The 21,436-nt window shown below is 41.0% G+C and overlaps 1 protein-coding gene across 4 annotated transcripts in view; it reads left to right on the top strand.

The window, feature by feature from the left end:
- Positions 1 to 21,436, top strand: part of sgsm1a (small G protein signaling modulator 1a) — a 41,250-nt gene that overhangs the window by 16,807 nt on the left and 3,007 nt on the right. The window contains exons 4-24 of one of the 4 annotated variants that reach the window (XM_022198589.2): positions 2,735 to 2,897; positions 3,166 to 3,318; positions 3,407 to 3,474; positions 4,279 to 4,424; positions 4,858 to 4,995; positions 5,918 to 6,042; positions 6,647 to 6,714; positions 8,205 to 8,368; positions 8,818 to 8,953; positions 9,706 to 9,835; positions 11,545 to 11,609; positions 11,758 to 11,903; positions 13,061 to 13,189; positions 13,274 to 13,444; positions 13,942 to 14,013; positions 14,264 to 15,289; positions 15,372 to 15,496; positions 17,226 to 17,308; positions 17,452 to 17,561; positions 17,721 to 17,817; positions 19,758 to 19,925. In XM_022198589.2, coding sequence (XP_022054281.2) covers positions 2,735 to 2,897; positions 3,166 to 3,318; positions 3,407 to 3,474; positions 4,279 to 4,424; positions 4,858 to 4,995; positions 5,918 to 6,042; positions 6,647 to 6,714; positions 8,205 to 8,368; positions 8,818 to 8,953; positions 9,706 to 9,835; positions 11,545 to 11,609; positions 11,758 to 11,903; positions 13,061 to 13,189; positions 13,274 to 13,444; positions 13,942 to 14,013; positions 14,264 to 15,289; positions 15,372 to 15,496; positions 17,226 to 17,308; positions 17,452 to 17,561; positions 17,721 to 17,817; positions 19,758 to 19,925 — 3,483 coding nt within the window. Of the gene's footprint in view, positions 1 to 2,734; positions 2,898 to 3,165; positions 3,319 to 3,406; positions 3,475 to 4,278; positions 4,425 to 4,857; positions 4,996 to 5,917; positions 6,043 to 6,646; positions 6,715 to 8,204; positions 8,369 to 8,817; positions 8,954 to 9,705; positions 9,836 to 11,544; positions 11,610 to 11,757; positions 11,904 to 13,060; positions 13,190 to 13,273; positions 13,457 to 13,941; positions 14,014 to 14,200; positions 15,290 to 15,371; positions 15,497 to 17,225; positions 17,309 to 17,451; positions 17,562 to 17,720; positions 17,818 to 19,757; positions 19,926 to 21,436 lie in introns of all 4 variants that reach the window. The other 3 variants (XM_022198568.2, XM_022198579.2, XM_022198560.2) reach the window with 3 other exon arrangements.

Below are 21,436 nucleotides of genomic sequence, written 5' to 3'. Positions count from 1 at the left end.
CTGGCAGGTTGATCGACAATAAAAAATAACCTTGGGTTTCCAGTTTTACTTCGCACCACATTTCATACCCTCAGAGGAGAAGGTCTGATGCCCCGACACAACTTTGTTTAGTTGTGGAGAGTCACAGCACCACTGAAATGCCATGGAAAGATGCCAGAATGCATCAGATTGCAGACTCTGGGAAATGCGGCTCACCTTTTCCCTCAGTAGTAACCGTGAATGTTCTGATTTCAGTTCACCTCAACCACACTGACTGTACACCTTATTAGAATTGGAGACTTCTAAAGAAAGCATCAACACTGTAAACATTTCAGCAAGTGCAACTGTAATAAACGTTTTTCAGATGTTGAATATGTTATAACTCCTCCTATGTTGGGTTTAGATGATGGTGAAAGCCCCTCCCCAACTGTTTTCTTAGAAGATAAATAAGTCATCAATATCCCCCGCCACATGTGATGTCTGTGAGTCTATATCCAAAATAGTGATCAAGGGCCATAACTATGTTAAATATTATCGCACAGGTTTTCGAACTTGATCGAGGTGTCCATGGTGTGAAGCTACACACTAAATTTCGTAATCCTAGCTGTAATAGTTTCCGAGAAAAGCTGTCCCCTTCATCTCGGACGCACGCACGCACGGACGGACGGACGGAAGCCAAACCTATATCCCCCTTTTCCACTTCATGGAGGCGGGGGATAAAAATACCACCAGTGGCTCAACATATGGACTTTCTGATTAATTATCTCAGCACTGTTCATTCTAAGGCTTTGTGTTGGTGGCTGTGGATCCGTGCAAAGTGTTGGTCAGCTGTGTGTCACTAACAAGAGTCTCTTAATGCACTCAGTTGCCACAGATACAGAATGATTAGAGGCAATTTAGCTGTTTTCACCAGGAGGGACTGTACAAAGAACTGATCCTATGGGCTCGATGCTTCATTATGCTGTTTGTGATTGCTGTTGTTGGAAAACGGCTCGGACAAAACATTAGAATTTACTAAATTAGTTGATATGAATACTACGTGTCTCGCACTGATTACTTTGTGTACGTATTTATATGTGCTGCACGGTGCTAGAGAAGTTTCCCAAGTGGAAATAGTACTGTGTGTCGCACTACCACAGATGCTGTTCATTTCAGATACTGTGGCAGACTGGGAGTTTTCTCTGTAGCTTGGTAGATCAGCTGCAGCTTTCAAAAACTGCAAAGGCTTGGGAGTGTTTCTTTGCACTTTTGACATCAGGGACTAGTTAGCTGAAATGATGAAAGGCTAAGGAGCATCAACTATATTTGGAGACCTTTTAATGTAGTCCTTTGTTCTGACATTTAGCTTCTTGCTCTTCTAATGATCAGAGAGATAAGGTCAGAAAAATACATGAAAAGAGAAAGAAGAAAAGAGACGTGCAGAAACGATGTTGAAGACATCCTGCAGGGTGGTGGTTCTAAAGACACGTTCATCAGCTGGCGTTGAAGTGAAACCTCGGGGGGCCGTGACTGTAGGAGCATCAGCGACCGAGAAACTCAGTGAAGGAAAGACAGGAGCCGAGCTTGAAGGAGTGAGGATGATGGGGAGATAGAAATCATGATGCTGATGAGTCGTCGCTGCCCCTCCCTCCGCTCATTTCTCTCAGAGCTCGATTGCTCCATCAACAGCGGTTGTCATGGCAACCCCAGCCTTCCCCCTGACCCCATGTGAGCAGAGCTACAGGATTAGTCCTGAAAGAGAACTCAAATGTCAACACAGCTCTGGGCTGCGCTGCCACGTAGGCCTGGAAGCTGGGTGGGAGTCCGTCCTTCATTACAGTCAAGCGACTGCGCAAGTGTGTCAACATGTCATTAACTTACTGGATAAACTGGACTAGATAACATTAAGTCATGAAGTTATTAAAAATGGATAGAAATTGGAGAAATTGTTTAGGAAATATGCAGTCTTCATGCTAGAAAACAAAATTAAACTTTTTTTTTCTAAAAATGCAATATAAGGGCTTGATTTTCTTAACCTGACACGTCACATGTTGATTTCATTCACAAATGCACTGAATAGGAGCATAAAATCATTGTTTAGAGATGCACCATCTACTAGAAAATATCTTCTGTCACAAGACACATTTTTGGGTGATACTAGGTGCCACGTTGTTCCACATTGTACACAAAATTGTACTTTTGGCATAAAATGTTCATCTAAGTGTTACAAATGAAAGTACCAATTTTTACTTTCATATTAACAACAGATCAAATGAACCTGTAACTTAAATGGCTCTACAGACTGGGATCTTTGTACTTGTTGTTTTGATTTTATGGATGGTTAATTTTCTCAGAATATAGATCATTTTTACAGGAGTTGATAGGAACAAAAACTAAGATAAGATATATAACTCCAGACATGAATACTAAAGTTGCTCTTTCTCTGTATGTGTAAATAGACAACTGTTGCTAAAATGTGTGCAACAACTTTTTCCTGTGAACTAATCAAGTTATAATTACACCAGTGTTTTATCACAAGAATACATATATTTTGCTCCCAGTTTAGAAAAAAATACACATTTGGCGCCACAAAAGGCCTTTTCTGCTCTGAAATGTAGCTTTTGTGTTCTGGTTTAGCTTTGGCTATTCATGATTATATATTTTTTGGGATTCTTGTGTTCTTTATTGTCATATTGTTCTTGTGTACAGTATTAGTAAAGTGCTCCCTAATAATGATTGTTTTTTTTTTTGTGTGTGTGTGTGTGTGTCTATACAGCTGCAGTGGAGGCATGTGTTCTGCACGGGCTAAAACGGCGAGCGGCAGGATTTCTGCGTAGCAACAAGATAGCAGCGCTCTTTATGAAGGTGGGGAAAAGCTTCGCCCCGGCTGAGGAGCTGTGCAGGAAGGCCCAGGAGCTCGAGCAGATCATCGAGACAAAGTGAGAGACGCGTGCATCACGGCTCGTTCTCGCACATCACAGCATACTTCAAAGCGTTCATCAAAGCCTGTTTGATTGTCACAGCAAAAGCACTGAAAACAAATGACTGTCTGTCTGAAGCGCTGTTTTTTTTTATTATATAAAGCTTCTAAATAATTCATGCTGATAAGCTTTTTTTGAATCATGAATCACTAATGCTAATAGTGTGATGCAAATGCAGTTTCTCTTGACGGAATTTTAAAATCGTGTCATGAAAACTCTTCCCCAGGCGGAGTCAAAGCTTGCAAAGTCAAGACAGCCTTCGCAAGATGCCCCGACTGCCCAGCCTCAACCCGCAGGGGGTAAAGAACCTGTGGATCAGGACGGCTCTGTTTGAGAAGGTGCTGGACAAGATTGTTCTCTACCTGGTGGAGAACAGCAGGTATATCGAGGGCGAACAGCACTTTGTTTAACTGTGTTTCAAGATTTCTATCTACCCTCAAAACTCCACTTTCACATTTGTCTTCCAGTAAATACTACGAGAAAGAGGCCTTTCTAATGGACCCTGTAGATGGACCTATCCTTGCTTCTTTGTTAGGTAACAATACATGGAATTACAAGATTTTTTAAAAATTTATTGTCGTCAGTTAACATCTTTTAAAAATTTGGATTTATTGTCTGGAAACATGTTAAGCAAACAAGAACATTATGGTACCCTACAAGGCATTTTTCGCCCAATCAAAAGTATTATCATGTGTTCCATAGAAATATCCTTTCAAACGGTTGTCCAACATTTTTTTATTCTTCTCCTAATGTATACTTACAGTAAGTTCCTTGACAGTGTCATGACATGACTGTTGTCACTGGAGTCAAGTCAGAAGCAGTGCTGCCTTCCTCAGCAGGCACATTTGTCTGTAACTTTAGACTGACTTGATATAATTTTAGATAAACTGTACTGTAAAGAACTGCCCATGTGAGTAGCAAGTAAAATCTAAAGCACTGAGAACTGAAAAAAGAGGAAAACATTTTGGTTCTTTTTCCCCTTTTTTGTTCTAGACAATCTTGAATCTTTAAGGTCCCAGAGAAGATATTTAAAAACTTACTGCTGTCTCCAATTTTCACAGTCACAGTCACAATTTTCAAGCCATGAAAGCAAACACTTTGAGAACTACAGCCCTTTAAAAATTCTTTGTACTTTTACGGTGATTCAAAAGATACGTCATCAGAGGCCTGTTATTGCACACAAAATAATCTACCTTTCAGTACTAAACATACTCCCTCTTTCCCTCTGTTTTTTTAATGTGACGGTTAATATCTAAGACAGTCTGAAGCTCATTGCTGGTTAATAAAACCATTAATCTTGTTTCTGTATTATCTAACTGTGCTGCTTCATTCATGACAGTTGGACCTTGTGCTTTGGAGTATACAAAGATGAAGACAGCCGACCACTTCTGGACAGATCCGTCTGCTGACGAGTTGGTGCAAAGACATCGCATCCATAGTGGCCATTGCAGGCAGGATTCTCCCACTAAGCGGCCTGCATTATGTGTAAGTATGACATCTGATCATGCAGAAACTGAGTGTGTAGAATTTGTTTCAGGCTCCTTTTATTGTATCCTGTGTCTATAGCGTATTCTGCTGTTTTAGTTTCACTCCCTTCAGAGTTTCTTGCTTTCTATCTGGTCAACCTGCTCAAATTACTGCCGTGAGTGAAGCACAGTGTGTCCCAGGAGAAAGAACAGAGCATATCAGAGACCTTGACACTTGTTCAGTCGTCATGTTATCAGTGAACCAGGTCAACTCGGCCCAATCTGACTCGCCACAACACTCGTTGTGTATTTGTATGTGTGCGTTCCATGCAGACGGAAGCTGGTCTCTGGCATTAGGAATGAGAGAAGCTGCACTGGTGCACATGAATGAGTGAATGCTAGTCATCAGTTTTGCTCTCTGATTTGATATATTTCGTGTCTGTTCTGTGCAGATCCAGAAGCGTCACTCCAGCAGCAGCATGGATGAACGCCCTTCCCCCTCACCATCAGCTCGGGAATATGTGGAGTCGCTGCATCAAAACAACAGGGCCACGCTACTGTTTGGCAAGAACAATGTGCTTGTACAGCCGGTAACTATCCGATTTCTCACCAGTATGTATCGATGTATAGATATGACAGTCTTTAGGAACAGTATTAATAAATGCAAGTGCAATTTAAAGCCCCAAACTAACTGGAAGTCTACATATCATGTCGTCATCATATATCTCCAAAAGATTATCATACATTCCTGTCTAGGGATCAACCAGTATGGGGTTTTAAGGGCCGATACTGATGCTGATTATTGGTAAACAAGAAAGGCCGATGACTGATATATGAGTTAAATTAGGACACCCTCCTCTGTTTATGTGGGATCAACTGAGATTTATCACGTTGTTTCCTGCAGTTACATCTGCTGTTTTTCTCTATTTTCTTGATATTTCACTTTTTATTATCCATTAAAGTTCATACCTTAAATCACTATTAATTATTGTTTTCCAGACTCCATTTCAGGGTGATCTGTGGCTGCCTTCTAACTTAGCCGTTAGCCACTAGCATAACCTTAGCCAACTGTGAGAATTTCCTGAGTTGTGTCAACAGCTTCTGTTTCTTATTCAGAGAGACATTTCTGAGACCACAGAGTGACTACAAACAGGGAGAGATGGCAGCATTAGACCTGAAGTGTGGCTTTTAATTTATCAGAAATCGGTTAATAAAAATACAGACACCAGTAATTGGAAAAACGTCAAATATCTGCCACGATAATCGGCCAGACCGATAATCTTCTATCCCTGCTCTCACTAATTGTGCTATGTGCCCAAAAGACGATATACATTCAGGTTTAGACATCCTGGAATTTCCCCTGTCTGCTCTAAAATAGCAACGCAGCATGTATGTTATCAGTGCAGCGACGCAGCTAACAGCCTTATTTGGTAGCATCAGTACAGTTTGCTTCATACATACAAACATATTCCTTGCTTTCAATGACAACAGCTGTACTTGTGGTTGTTCCAGAGAGACGACATGGAGGCTATCCCAGGTTACCTCTCTCTGCACCAGACCGCAGACATCATGACGCTGAAGTGGACGCCCAACCAGCTCATGAACGGCTCTGTTGGAGACTTGGACTATGAGCGCAGGTGCAAAGTTCCCCATCTGCAAATGCATTTTGATGACAGTGATTGTGTCTACCAGAGGCTGCATTTGATAATTAGTAATCCCACTCTTACCAGGAATAGCTACCATATAATGCTCCTCCACAAAGCCATCTCAGCGCTGCGTTTTGTCTTTGCTTCTTCTCAGCGCTGTTTGTGTAACACTCTGGAACTCCTGAATAATGCAGTGTGTTTGTGTGTGTGTGTGTGACTCGGGGGCTCAGTGTGCCGAATAAACGCTGCAAATCTGATGAGGCCTTTTTTTTCAGCACACCAGCAGCCAACAGATGGTTTATTGACTGAGACACTGTCAGACATCTCTCAAACTAGCAAACCATATTATGCCCCTGTGCCTGTGCATGGTTTCTCTCATCAAAAAGATTGATTACTGGATTAGGTTGTGCGCCTGCTTGTCTTTGTGTGCGCTCTCAACAATATTTTTTTGTTAAATATAAAATTAATGGCCCTTGAGGCTCTGATTCAGGTAATATGTAAATAATGCCTATGGATTTGTTTATCATTGTTTGCTTGGGATACACAGTTTTTATTGTACTGTTAATCGCTGTGTCCTTTATTGAATGTTTTTCAGTGTATACTGGGACTATGCAATGACAATCCGTCTAGAGGAGATCGTTTATTTGCACTGTCATCAACAAGGTGGGTGCATACAAACCTTTACTTTATACCAGTGTTTGCAGGTTAGTAGCGTCTTTTGATTTTAAAATGTCATGAACAGCCTTGTGTCTTCGTGTTTTGCAGCCAATAGAGTGCTGACATGAATGCTGGTGTTTAAATCATGTCAACAAGTAAAAAATCAGGGAGTCATCTTTGATCCAAATTTCAGTTTTGAGCCTCACATCAGAAAGATATCTGAAATGCATTTTATCATTTCAAGAACACTGCCAAACTGAGATTGACTCTCTTTCAAGGCAAAACAAGGACTCTGTTAAATGCTTTTATTCCCTGTAGGATTGATTATTGAAATGCTCAGCTCTCTGGTCTCCCCATGAAAAACACATTTTGGCTTTGTAAAACCTCAGCAGCCTGCGTGTTGACCAAGACTAGAGGCAAAGCACATTAAAACCAAATTTAAAGTCCCTGTACTGGCCACCTGTCTGCTGCAGAATAGATTTTCGGATCCTTTAATTGGTTTATAAAGCTCTTAATGGTCTTGGTCCTACTTGTTTATCAGATTTGTTTTTATCTTGTTTTAGAACCCTCAGGTCTTCTGGTTGTGGCAGAACAAAAACCCACAGAAAGGTATTTCTACAAAGTGATGTCAAGTAATTGAGCATTTAGATGTAAAATCATTGACTGCAGAAGTGTTCACCCCCTTTAAAGTGACTCACCTAATTCAACACAGGTGCAGCTGCTTGACGCCAGGAGTCACACAGTGACTGAAATGGAGATCATCAAAGTGCAGTGAATGTAGCATAAAGACACCTACATCCAGGTCTAGTCACTGAGGAATCACTACTCTTAAACATGAAGACAAAAGAACACTCTGGGCAACTAAACTTGACTTATGCTTTTAATAAAAGAATATTAAGAAACATAAGTCAAGGGATGGATACAAGAAAATTTCCAAATGACTGAATATCCCTTGGAGTACAGTTAAAAGATCATTAAGAAATGAGAGAAATATGTCACGTGTTCGTCTGCATAGAGCAAGCTGTCCTAAAAAACGGAATGACGGTGCAGGACAGAGACTAGTGAGGGAGGCCACCAAGACACATATGACTCCCTTGAAGGAGTAACAAGCTTCAGCAGCAGAGATAGGAGGGACTGTGCATATTGCAGCTGCAAAGAAGAATGGGGTAAAATTGCAATGTCCAGATGTGTGAGGCTGTTTTAGACCTTTTTCACACAGCTTCAGTGCAATAGTGGTGACCAAAGCCGCATCTACTAAATCCTGACGTGCAGGTGTTGAATATTTATGCAATCAAATAATTTACATTTTAGATTTTTAATTAATTGACATTACTTTGTAAAAATCACTTTTCACTTTGACTTTCAAGAGTCTTTTTTTGTAATTATTGGTCAAAAAAGCCAAAATTATATTGACCGCATATAAATGTTGAAAAGCAACAAACGGGGAAAATTTAAACAAGTCATTAAAGGAATCGTCTCTTGTACGTCTCCTGCAGTGGACAGCGGGGGGACGGTGGTGCTGGTCAGTCAGGATGGGATCCAAAGGCCTCCACTTCGCTTCCCCAGAGGAGGCCATTTGCTCCAGTTCCTCTCCTGCCTGGAGAACGGCCTGCTTCCTCACGGCCAGCTGGACCCTCCACTCTGGTCCCAGAGGGGAAAGGTCAGCACAGGAGGTCTTACTTTGCTGCAGATCCACAACACAACACAACACAACACATATACTTACCATTCTTCCAGAAAACAGCCCTAAATAGCTAAATCTGCATTGTCTGATCAATAAATCAATAAAAAAGAGGTTTAGGTTTGGAAGTGGATGCCCTGCCTCACAGCAGTAATGTCTGAAGAGACACTGATTAATTGTTCTCTCCGCACCACCACACAAAAGGTGTCTCCTTTGTTGAATGAATGCTTTTGTTAAACCCTGAACAGCTTTTTATCTGCAACTAAGCTGGATAATGAAAACCACCCACGCATGCTCAGCTACTATTAATAGGCTTAATCATACAGACACTCATCAACTTTAATTCAAAGGATGGCTTAACTAAGCTGAACGGTTGAGCATTTTTGGCACTGGCATCACTTTAATAACATTTTTTTTTTCTGTTGCAGGGAAAAGTGTTTCCCAAGCTGCGGAAGAGAGTTCCTCAGGGATCTGGATCCTCAGACTCGGTTTCAGATAAGGAGGAGGACGAGGCCACAGACTATGTCTTCCGCATCCTGTTTCCAAACAGCCAATCGGAGTTTGGTGAGTTTCTCATCCAGAGAAGGAGGACGATCAGCGCCCACAGGCCTCTCCAGATCGTTGCATTTTGATGAAAACGTTGCTCGTTGTTTGTTGCAGTGACTGTAACCCATCCTTCCCACCTGACTTCCTTCCTCTCCCTTCACCGGAGTCGAGAGTCCCCCTCCAATACAGGGACTCTGGTTGTGCCCAGAGGGTCCTGCAGCTGTCCTGAAGAATCCCCCTCATTCACAGGAAGCAGCTGTAACACTGTCACACCTCGACTCGTCTGTCCATCTGTCAGCTTGCCTTGCTTTAATTCCTTGCATCCAATATCCTCCTGGGCTGCCCTGCGCCTCCAGCAGCGTTTATCGATGTGCCGCGTTATTAAAGCCACATTGTGTCACACTGTTTTTTACTGCATCACGACGCAGTAACCTTTTAGCAGGCTATGGGTGGATTGATCAAATGTGGCTCCTGAACTCTTGCTCGATTGATTTTTCCTCTATAATAATGTGACTAAGTATGCTGGCTTCATGCTTTCAAACTGTGCGTCAATTCCAGATTGCATTAATGCCTTTGTTTATGTGCTTTGTTTTTGCTCTAACAGGAACAAACTGTAATTTGAGGTGCTTTAAGCAGATCACGACGAGTCAGTGTAATTCTGCTCATGCAAAAATGTTTACAGCTGAATCTAAATGCTGATATAATCTTTCTTGGCTGTATGTGCAGTGTGTGAATCTGAAGTGATAACGTCGGCGTGTGTTTCTGTGCAGTGACTCCTCCTGATCTGATGGATCAGGGAGCTGCGATGTGGCATCCCACTCTCAGGAAGTCGTCGTGTTCCTCCTGCTCTCAGGGGAGCTTCTCTGACGGAGCGACACCCAAAGGATGCAACCATGAGAGGTGAGAGAGAAACACGCTGCGAACTGGACTGAGTGGTGTCAGATCATGACAAGGAAGCACACAGAAACACACTAGCTCACCTGACATCCTCAACAATACAGAGGAAACCGAGGATGGAACAAAGATACATGAACCCGGCAACTGCACAGAAGATAATTATGTGACATTTGCCTTGCTGGAATGAGAAGGTGTTGGGAGAATCAGGTGATAAGCAGAGCAGATAAAATGGTTGGCGGTTGTAGAAAAAAGGCAAGCTGCTTAGCCTATTTGTCCTGTATGGCTGAACAATAGTTTATCATTTAATTAAAGGTCAACGGCAACACTAAGTGCAGCGTTCCATTCAAATCAGAAGTCAGAACTCAGCACCCATCTAGGTAACACCCTGGACAGTTCATTCAGATTAACAGTATCAGGCTCCAATTGAAATGAATGGGGAGAGAGCCACAGCTACAATTTAAGTAAAAGACTTAGAAGAAAGTTTGCTGACTTTGCACCAATATAAGGTTTTTTTTCCCACATGGTCCCCTTCTACTATGTATGCACACAGTTTGACAGCACTGGACTTGTTGCCGAACACAATTGGCAGGATGTTTCCAAATTCAGGTGTTACAAAGCATTACAGCATTCTCCTTTCAGTTTCTATTCAGAACTGTTTTATTGTCAAGTCTAAATGTTACACAACAACAAGACGGAGAACTCAGAAGCAATTGCAATAGCAGTTGATGACAACACACTGTGCCGTATTTTGTGCATACAAACACTGCAGCAGTATGCCCTCACATAGAAGTGAAACGGTAAGATTGATTTTGTGACACAAAAAAGACTGAAGTGCTAATAAATTGTATATTACTGCAGCTTTTACTGTCATTTGACTTGTATTGTATTGGCTTAATGGGCCAATGTTCAGATTCAGAAAACTCAGGGGGCAATTAAAATGTTGGTGAAGTTCTTTTGACTTTCCAAGTTGGAATCCGACTACAAACCGTCAGTCAATCAATTAATCAATCAGTCAAACTTTATTTGTACAGCACCTGTCATACAGCTCAGTGCTGTTCAAAGTGCTCACCAGATGGCTGATAACTCACAAAAAAGACAGAAGAAGAGAAACAGAGTTATAAAAAAAATAAATAAAAAAGGTTAAAAAGACAAAACATGAAATAATCATTAAAAAAAGATAAAATTACATTAAAAGACAGATCCTGAATGCGCAATAAAACAATGAAAAGCGTCTTAAAAATTCTTAAAAAAGACAGAAATAAATTAAAATAAATTAAAACATTAAAATATCAAAGCAAATACATGAATACAACTAAAGTCACGACTGTATAGCATACTTTCAGAGATTGTTTTAAATTTTCCTTTGAAGATTTCTACACTTCCAGCGGCTCTCAGGTCGTCAGACAGAAAGTTCCAGCAGTTCGGAGCATAAATGCTATAAGCTGGCTTATAAAAGGTTTAGTTGGTCCCTGGACACTATGATTGTTACAAAGAGGCCGTTTGAGTTGAAGTGTTTGACTGGGAACTTCCCAGTTCAAGGAGAATGCTCTAAAATTGCACAGACAGTTCATTATAAATTAAAGATAAAATGAGTTCTTCTCATGCACTAGATGATCAGTTTAATGACAGTCTGTTGGCAGAATATAAAGAAAAAACACCAGAATACTTGTGTTTCTTCTATGTCAAATAATCTGTGCTGTGTCTTCCTGCAGGACTCCTTTGAAGCTGCTATGTGACAACATGAAGTATCAGATCATCTCCAGGGCATTTTATGGCTGTGAGTGATTGCTGTTTACAGAGAAAGTATTCACATCTGTTCACCTCCGCTATGAAACTGTGTTGGAGTAACCACAGCATAATTTACACATTTTCATGACCACTTGCTCCTGCAGAGGCATTAAATAATTCAGTGTGTTGTGAACCAGGGTTGGCGTACTGCCGTCACCTGTCCACTGTGCGAACACACCTCTCTGCTCTCGTCAATCACGCCATCGTGGCGCCCGACGCCCCCTGTGACGCCTATGAAGGGCTCAGCACAGACGTGTGGCAGAAGTTCCTGCAGGACGCCACAGTATGTATCGCTGGTGTCACTTCACCGCAACACTGTTGACCGCTGACAGTGTGTTGTCCACTCCCAGCATCTCTCTTTCACTCTGTCCGTCTTCTGTCTCGTCCATATTCATCCTCTGCTGATCATGTGCTTCACACCATTAGTCTGACAACAGTGAAGCATGACTAATGGGCCTGTCAATCCCAGAGTCCATGTCTACACTTTATCCGGGCACATTTACCTGCAGTCAAGGATAGCGTGACTTGAGAATGAAAACCTATTTATTGCCAGATGTTCCTAATAAAAATAGATTTTTTTTATTACGTAATTTGTGAAGCACTAATTAATGTTTTAAACATACACATTCCCTCTAAACTCCAAGCAGTTTCTTTGCATTTTTTTGCTCATGTAACTGGTGGTCATAGCTGTGTGAATCGTGGCTTCACATATTCAGAATTTTTATTTTTAAACCTTTTTTTGGCAGTTTTTTTGAAGAGACATGGAGAATAAAGTGATTTTGATAAAATATAAAAATTTTAAGCTTAGTTTTGTTTGTTTTTTTTCCCAACAGAACAACATATAATAAAAAATACATAATAATAATAATTCTTTCATTTGTAAAACAACTTTTGAAATCCAAGTTACAAAGTGTTTTATTGTATACTAAATAATGAAAAAGAATTTTAACAAATGAATACGAGTGCAAACAGACAACATAAACACTAAAATTCGGTTAGTAACTCACATGACAGAGGTTTCATAATAATAATCATAATACATTTTATTTGTTAGCGCCTTTCTTGACACCCAAGGTCGCTTTACAGGAAAAATAAATACAACAAGAACAGATAAAAAACCATACATAAAGATAAAAACATAAATAAAGAAAGAGGCAATTAGAGAGAATAGAATAGAATAGTCTTGAACAGATGAGTTTTAGCCTAGGTTTGAAGAGAGGCAGCCAGTCAATATAAGTTTTTCGCAAAGTTGAAAATCTGATGATTCTTAATGGGGTTTTTTTCTAGCTTTGATAAAAGTAGTCATATGGCAATTTTTTTTGAAAATAACATGACTCTGAGCATACCAAATGGTTTCTCAGAAGGTTAGCATGAATCAAACATAAAGGCTGAGCAAAAGAGAAGCACTGAGTTGACCAAAGGCATGTTTTTTATCTTCAGGCCTACAAGGAGCAGGAGCTGCTGCGTCTGGTCTACTTCGGCGGTGTGGACCCGTCACTGCGTAAAGAGGTTTGGCCTTTCCTGCTGGGTCACTACCAGTTTGGAATGTCGGAGGCCGAGAGGAAAGAGGTTTGTTGTTTCCATGACTGTGACTTTGCTTCGGAAGCATTCTCCACCTAAAGAGTCACCTTTGATCCCTCACTTTTACACCAGGTGGACGAGCAGGTCCGAGTTGGCTACCAGCAGACGATGCGCGAGTGGCTCGGCTGCGAGGAAATAGTCCGGCAGCGAGAGAAAGAGCAGCATGCTGCAGCATTAGCAAAGTGCTCGTCTGGGGCGAGCATGGACAGTTCCAGTCAAAAGATGACCCATCACGACTCCACTGTGAGCAATGAGGTAGAGCAGGAACGCACACACAAGCAGATTTACACAGAAAATATCCACATTTAACTCACAGTGCAGCCAGATGCTGATATGAAATCAGTGAAAAGAAAAGTGGATGTGTCTTTACTAGTAATCTGTCCAAGAAGAAAACACAAAGCTTGGCTTTTTTATGGACTGATGGTGGTAAGAGGGTTGCAACACATGAAATGTTCTTCTTCGGGAGCAGGAATACACATATTAAATGTCATACACACAGCTCTTGGCAAAGGTTATTGAAAGTTATTTTCAGAAAGTTGCTCTTTTTTTAAAGCTTGACCTGTATTAGGACCATAGTATTATTATATCCTGGTGCTTTGTGCTTTCATTTTGACCCCTCACTGGAGTACACCTTTTAATATGCGCGCTGCACATGAGGCAACATAATAATATGTGAAGAAAAAAAGTTGTCATGCATTAATATTCTATATATTTTTATCTTGAATATCTTCGTTCGGCAGTCCCAGTCCTCCCAGAGCTCAGACAGGCAGAGTCTGGCTCGCCTGCAGAGTGATTCCAGCAGCAGCACACAGGTATCAAAAAATCTACACATTAAAGCCTTAATAGAATAAAATGGTCTTCCAAACCTACTAAACTGGATTTCTGTTAGCTTTCAAAGTGCTAATATCCTCATCTTTTCTGTCACATTTCTTGATGTTTGACTCAAGTGACGCGTTTGATGTCGACATTTTGAACCACTGCTCCTCTCTCTCCTGCTAGTTCTTCACATCCTCCCATCCCTTCCCCTGGAGTAGTCTGCTTCCCTTTGGCTTGTTCTTTCAGGTGTTTGAGTCCGTAGAGGAGGTGGACCAGATTGAAACGGAGCCCAAGAGCGAGGAGGCCAAACAGGTGCCGAAGATGCCCAATGGAGCTCTGCAGAACGGGACGAGCTCTCCAGACTCCGGACATCCTTCCTCCCGCAACTTCTCTGTCACATCTGGTCTGTCAGACGGATCCTTCAGCACCGAGGACAGCGCTGCAACCGATACGACTCCCAGACCTGCAGCTGGTCCTCAGGTGTCACAGAGCTCTGTTAAACCTGCAGGGGGCGCTACAGAGGAAATGGACAGCCAGGAGAAAGATGAAATGAAGGACAAAGAGGAGGGGAAAGCACCTGATGCAGATCCTAGGAAGACTGATGATAACACAGACAAAAAAGTGACAAGTTTGCTGCCTGAAACTCAAGAAAATATTGAGAAGTTAGAAGCTATTACAACAGAGTCAGTGGAAACAGAAAAAGAAGTGTCTGATGTGGATGCTGTGGCAGAACCAAAAGCTGCAACACAATTAAAAGCAGAACTCACTGAACATCAAGAAGTAGAAGCGAGCATTGAGGAAGTGCCAAAGCTCAAAGATGAAAATATGCAAGAGATGAAGAAAATGGATGAAGGTGAAATATTCAAAGGTCCTGGAGCTCCTGAAATGGAAAAGAAACTCGCTCTGTCATCAGACACCGGTTCAAGAGGAAGAGAAGTCTACTGTGCATCCCAGAAAGACGAGCTTCAGGTCATGACTGAGTCTGATGAGTCTCCCTCAGCCATCGAAATGGAGGAGATCCCCAAAGCCAAAGTTTCCATGGTGCCTTGGAGCAGCAGGAAGGGACACTGTGAAACGTCGTCTTCCTCTGAGGACTCGGCTCCTCGAATGGGGCTCAGGCAGGAGGAGGAGCAGGGAAAGCTGAGTCCAGAGGGCACTGAGTCCATCCTGTCGGAGCCAGAGATGGAGAGCCTTTACCCTGCCTTCGACTCTCTGGTTGAAAACGTAAAGAACGAAGTGACCTCTCAAGAATCGTCTAGGAGTCCTTTCACTGTAAGCACACATTTTTCTGAGCCATTAAATTCATCCAGGCACCAAACCGTTTTATTCATTATCATAATTTTCTTTGATACAGCAAGAGCTATTGGACTTATACACACTGAATCTGCACCGCATTGAAAAGGATGTCCAGCGCTGTGACCGGAACTACTGGTACTTCACTCCTGCCAACCTGGAGAAGCTGCGCAACATTATGTGCAGGTAAAACACCTACAGCAGCAGAGACTTGATGACCCAATCGTCATGTTTACAGAAAATTGCTCGTCATTTTCAGGAATTAAAATATGCTAATGATTGTTTGGGTTATTATAATGTTCCCACCCCAGTCTTGCTTCATTACTTTTCACTGCGTATCTCGTTCAAAAAAATCATATAAATGATCCACTTATTCAAATCCTTTGAAAAGACCAAAACCAGCAATTAGCTGGCCATTAACAAGTGGTGATTTTGTAGCTCAGGCCTTGTATACTTTTATTCTTCTGTTCCGCAGAGCTCCTCTGTTGCACACAAACTATTAAAAACACATCAGGGAGCCTCTCTGATACACTGGACGGCATGTTGTTTCATTACAAAAAACATAGGCACTGTAGATTATTTTAATTATGTACCTAATTATGCTTCTGTGTGGGCAACAGAGCGCTGTATGTTTTCATTTGTTCACATCATATCTTACACAGGGTGCAAGGAAACGCATATTAGCTTCTTTTCTTTTTATTTTCTCCATTTTCTGTGGTGTCTTGTGAGGCCACATGCACTGAAAAAAAATATTCAAATTCAATTCATTATTCATTCAGTAATGGCTGGCAAACAAAAACCATAAATGCAATAAAATATCCCAGTACACATAAAGTGCAAAAACAATACATTTGCAGACATTTTCATTCTATGTTTTGCAGAGAGACACTTTTACTTTACACAACCACCTAATATTTACAGTCAGACACATTCAATAATTTGATAGATCTACAAGTTCTACAGTAAAGCTGTTTTATTTTACAGATTTGGTCTAAATTATTGCAATCAGACACCTTCAATAAAGCATCAGCGCATTGTTAAATAACAGTACACACCACCATTTATTGCAAAACACTTGAACTCGTTCAGATGAAAGTTTTACTAAATCAACCATCCATCTATCCATCCATCATTTTCTGGACACCACTTCATCCTCTGGCCTCTTCCAGCTGACGCTGACAGAGACACAAGGCCTGTACATCGCATTTCTAACACAAAAAAAACAGACAAACATGCAGGTTCATGCTTGCATCTCTAGCCAATTCAAAATCGCCAGTTAACCTGCGGCATGTCTGTGACTGACTGTGAAAAGCCTGAGCAGTCAGAGAAAACCCACACAGGCTACACTAGATATGTGACAGTTACATAAAAATGCTTATTTATTCATTCATTGTGCTGCTGCTCCTATCTGAACAACCTTCTCTAAAAGCTACAGTAAAGCGACATAATCAGGACCTGTATTCAAATATTCAGGTCTTCAGTAGGAACCAGTTTACTGTATTGACTGACTGACAAATGCACATTTAACACATTTTTGTTGGACTTCTCGTGGATTTCTTTTTTTATAAAAAGAAAAAACTGCTCAAAATGCTATCCTTATCCTGAATGGTATTCTTTCTAATGGCAGCTTATATTAATTAAAGCTGTCTTCATTTTCCTCCCAAGTGCCCCTTCATCCTCTACACCCACCTCAGACCTGTTTGGACACAAAACATTATTTTTACAACTTCAATAAGCCTAATCGCAAATAGTACAGCCACTTGCCCTGATAAATGGTGAATATTGTGTTGAAATCCGTGGCTTCAGTGTTGAATACAAATGCAGAAATACCTCTAAATCAATCTGGACAGCAGCGTATGACTCAGAGAGAGCCACAGCCAAGTTAAGTTTGCTTGTCTTGGTTGTGTATTTACAGCTATATCTGGAGGCACCTTGACATCGGTTATGTACAGGGAATGTGCGACCTGCTGGCTCCACTTCTCGTCATTTTGGATGATGGTGAGTCGGCATGCTGATTCACTATTTGTTTTCCGTCTTCTCTGACATTTGGTGTATTTTTTTACAGTTATTGATGCAACAACAGTGGAGAGTTTGCCCACTCACTTTCTCACTCCAGCTGCCTCTGTCTGTGCTGCTTTCAGAGGCCTTGGCTTTCAGCTGTTTCACCGAACTCATGAAGAGAATGAATCAGAATTTCCCACACGGAGGAGCTATGGACACTCACTTCGCCAACATGCGTTCTCTAATCCAGGTGACACAGTAGTAAAATCTTTACACACACTGCAGTGCTCTGGTGCAGCTAAATCCCTTCATTTGTCACAGCTTGTTTTTTCACATTTTTCTCTCTCAGCTGGTCTCATTATTGCTTTTTTTCCCCCCCTGAATCTCCTCTGATCCTCTCTTGGTACAGATCCTGGATTCTGAGCTGTTTGAGTTAATGCACCAGAATGGAGACTACACCCACTTCTACTTCTGCTACCGCTGGTTTCTCCTCGACTTCAAGCGAGGTAAAGTGACAGCACAGTATTACGGTGTTTGTGCCAATTAGAGGAAGAGAAGACTCGCTCCTCTTTAAGCTCTGTTTGTGGATAAAAATAAAAAAAACATTTGGCAGCTTGTTAACAGCACATGCATTTACTCAGGCTTGGACAGGATTTGGGAGTCGGTTACATTTTTGGGAAACTATTTGTGGAAAAAATGCCCCTCTCAATGCAAGAAAAAAAAACTGCTAATGCTAAAAAAATAGTAATTTTTCAGTCAAAAATAGATTTTTACTTTCATTTAACCTCCTAATTTGAGATGTATTAAACTCATTTTGAGTTGTATTAAAGTGGCACTTCTCTAGATTTAAGACCTTCTTGTACTTGAAATAAGATTACAAAGATTAATTGAAGCATTTTGAGATGTGTCTTCTCACATTTAGCTAGAAATCCTAATATTTAGTTGTGTTTTGACAGCATTTGGAGGCGTTGTGTTTTAGAGGAAGCCAGCTGCGCTCAAAAGCAGGTGTTTTTAACTCAAAAGCAGACATTTGCTTTTTAAACATTCATGCTGAGTACAAAATTTTAAGATGTATTTTACTTATTTTAGGTCATAGAACGGGGACATGACTCTAGATTTAAGACCGCCTTGTCATTGAAACAAGATTACAAAGTGTGATTTAAGCATTATAAGATATCCGTCCGCATACAGGTGGTTGAAAATACATTTGTTGCAAATATGACCGTGGTTCATACTCCCTCATTTTTAAATAACTACATCATGTAAACAAGTCTAGTATTGAAATCAACGATATAGTTTTGAAATTTTTGTGCAACGCATTAGCAAACTTGACAACATGAGCTAAGTGGTGATTTTCCAATAAAACACATTTACTTGAATCAAGTGAAGTTTATTCCTTAAATGAAGATTGTGTAGCTTCTACAAATAACACCTCAGCTTGAAAAATGGATGAAAAGTAAAATGAACCTTGTTTCTTGTAAAATACAACTAAAAACTAGCCTAGCCGCGCTAAACAACCCACGGCAACGAATTTAATTCTCTGCCAGGGTGGATCTAGTTACCCTCCATAAGGCTCGAGGCTGGATTCTCCTAAAACTGGCCGGACCAATCACCATGAAGTGTAGAGTCAGAAGGCGGGCGTAACTAAGTGACGACAGGCGCGACGATTCTGACAGAAACAACCGGAAACAACTAGCCTAGCCACGCTAGACAACCCACGGCAACAAATTTAATTCTCTGCCAGGGTCGACAACAAAAACGACAACAGTCGTTGAGCTCCATTAGCACCGACTCTGAATAATCTTTCTGTTAACATGTCTGTAATATACTTGAGCTTCACCCATTGACTGTATAAATAAGGCTTCACTGAACTACCGCATCCTCTGATTTCCGGCGCTCTAGGAGCCTATTCGTTGCGCTGATTGGTTGTATACCTACCCAATTGCTGCAGAGTGATTTGATAGACAACCTTTTAGCCCGCCTCTCTCCCTGTCGAGCGTGCCTAGACCCTTGCGTCTTCAAAGCATGAGTCTAGCGCGGCTAGGCTAACTCAAAACAAGATAATTTCAAGGTTGTTTGACTTAACAAGATGTTTTAAAACAAGTCCCTCCATCTTGCTGAAATGTCTCTTGTTAAGTGAATTTGTCTTAAATGGGATGAGACATTTTGACTACAAATAAGACAAATAGACTTGGTAAGATTTTGAGTTTTTGCAGTGTGAAATAATTGGCGTGAACGGCATAAATCGGCTGCACAGTTTGTTACGTTTAAAGCTGCAGGTTTAACCATCATAGTGCAGCTTCATCTTCTGTTATAATTAACATGACTTTCTCAGTGTATCCGCTCGGCCTCTCAGTGGATACTTCCTTCCTCTCTCCACTGATAGCTGCACAAACTCACCTCCCACCTTCAAACGCTGATCACCTTCCGCTCCTTTGTCCTGCAGAGCTGGTGTATGATGACGTGTTTGCAGTCTGGGAAACCATCTGGGCCGCCAAGTACGTCTCCTCCAGTCACTTTGTCCTCTTCATTGCTCTGGCGCTGGTGGAGATGTACAGGGACATCATCCTGGAGAACAACATGGACTTCACCGACATCATTAAGTTCTTCAATGGTAAAACGTACCAGAATGTAGCTGGAGTTCATATAAATAGTCACAAAAATGGCACAAAAATCAACTGGGGATGCTTTCCAAATTAGTGCCATGACTATTTTTACCAGGTGCAGGCAAAAGAACAAAACTAATTCAACGTATTACTTGGTTTTGCCATATTTTGTCTTATAAAACAGCAATTTCTCTGCTTGTCATGTTGCAGAATGAATTAGAGGCCGTACTGTTGGTAAATGATGAATACAACATCAAATCATAGTATTGTATTCTTTATCCTAAAGAGGCAGCCCACCCGTTTTACACGTAACATTTGGGCTTAGCTGTCACGGGAGCTCGTAGATATAGTCATATAACATCTTCTGCGACAAAAAGAACTTTGCCAAGTCTGCAAAACTACCAAAAACGATACCATCAGGGTTGTCTTGGCTTGAGTGCAGCGTCTACAAACATGTAACAAAAAACCAACAGTACAAACACGTCCCTGAAAGATGTGAGGCACGAATCTAACAAAGAAGCTACATTCTGGAGATCATCCAACATTTTAAGAGCTTGACTCCCACTAACCACAAGAAGTCATGATTATGTGACTTCCGCTCCACCAATTTAGTCGTTTTTAAAAAAAAGATCTGCTGCTTGAATCTGTCCCAGCTTTAGCAGCCAAATACACAAAACCACACTGACTCACTTTACTTAATCACTCAGTCTCAAATCTTTACTCCTTTTTGTTCAGGGAAGTGTAATATCGTCATCAGAATGCAGTCGGTGTCAGTTTAAACATAAACTGATTTGTTGGCTGCTAGAAGATGTAACTACTTGTTCTTAATGTGGATCAAAATTTGCATGCATATTAATAGTTACTACCGTGAAGCGACAGTAGCGGCTTCTTTTCCACCTGCTGCTGCAAACCTGGAGGAGTCTTTTTGTTCCAGTAAGGAGGAGGGAATGAAGCTTTGAGGCATTTCTCTCAACCTTGGCCTCAGGCTCACAGCGATGATGGCAATGTTGTGCCTTTTTTCCACAAACACCACCTTGGATTAATGCCTGAAGATGTGCATGTCGAGGAGCTGCCTCTCAATCTCAGAAAAAAAAATCAGAGGTGACTCTTCAGAGAATAGAAACAAAGCTACTACTTCATGAAGGCGTAAAACTAAATAACCACAGTACTGCTCTGATTTTGATTCAGTGGAGCCTGAAACTGTCAAGCAGACACCACTGACTGTGAAATTGTTTATTTTATTTTATTTAACCAGGAAAAGTCGTCTTGGTCGAGACAAGCATCAGCACAATTTAACAGATGACAGGCCTATGTACAATTTAAATAAGGTTTGCATGAAAATTAAGAGTGCATGACAGTATCATTAAAAAAGTAAAAATAAATATATGAATTATTTCATTACTATCAGATTTCATTAAAAATCACTGTGCTTGTTGATTCAGTAAAAAACAAACTTAATATAAGCAGAGAGTGTTTGTATGAACAGCATTACAAATTTATTTACCTCTTCCACCCTGTA

This window comes from Acanthochromis polyacanthus, chromosome 7 (assembly GCF_021347895.1).
Source record: "Acanthochromis polyacanthus isolate Apoly-LR-REF ecotype Palm Island chromosome 7, KAUST_Apoly_ChrSc, whole genome shotgun sequence".
NCBI classification, from domain to species: Eukaryota; Metazoa; Chordata; class Actinopteri; family Pomacentridae; genus Acanthochromis; species Acanthochromis polyacanthus.
Note: the sequence above shows the minus strand (reverse complement) of the source record. Positions and strands in the feature narration are given on the sequence as shown.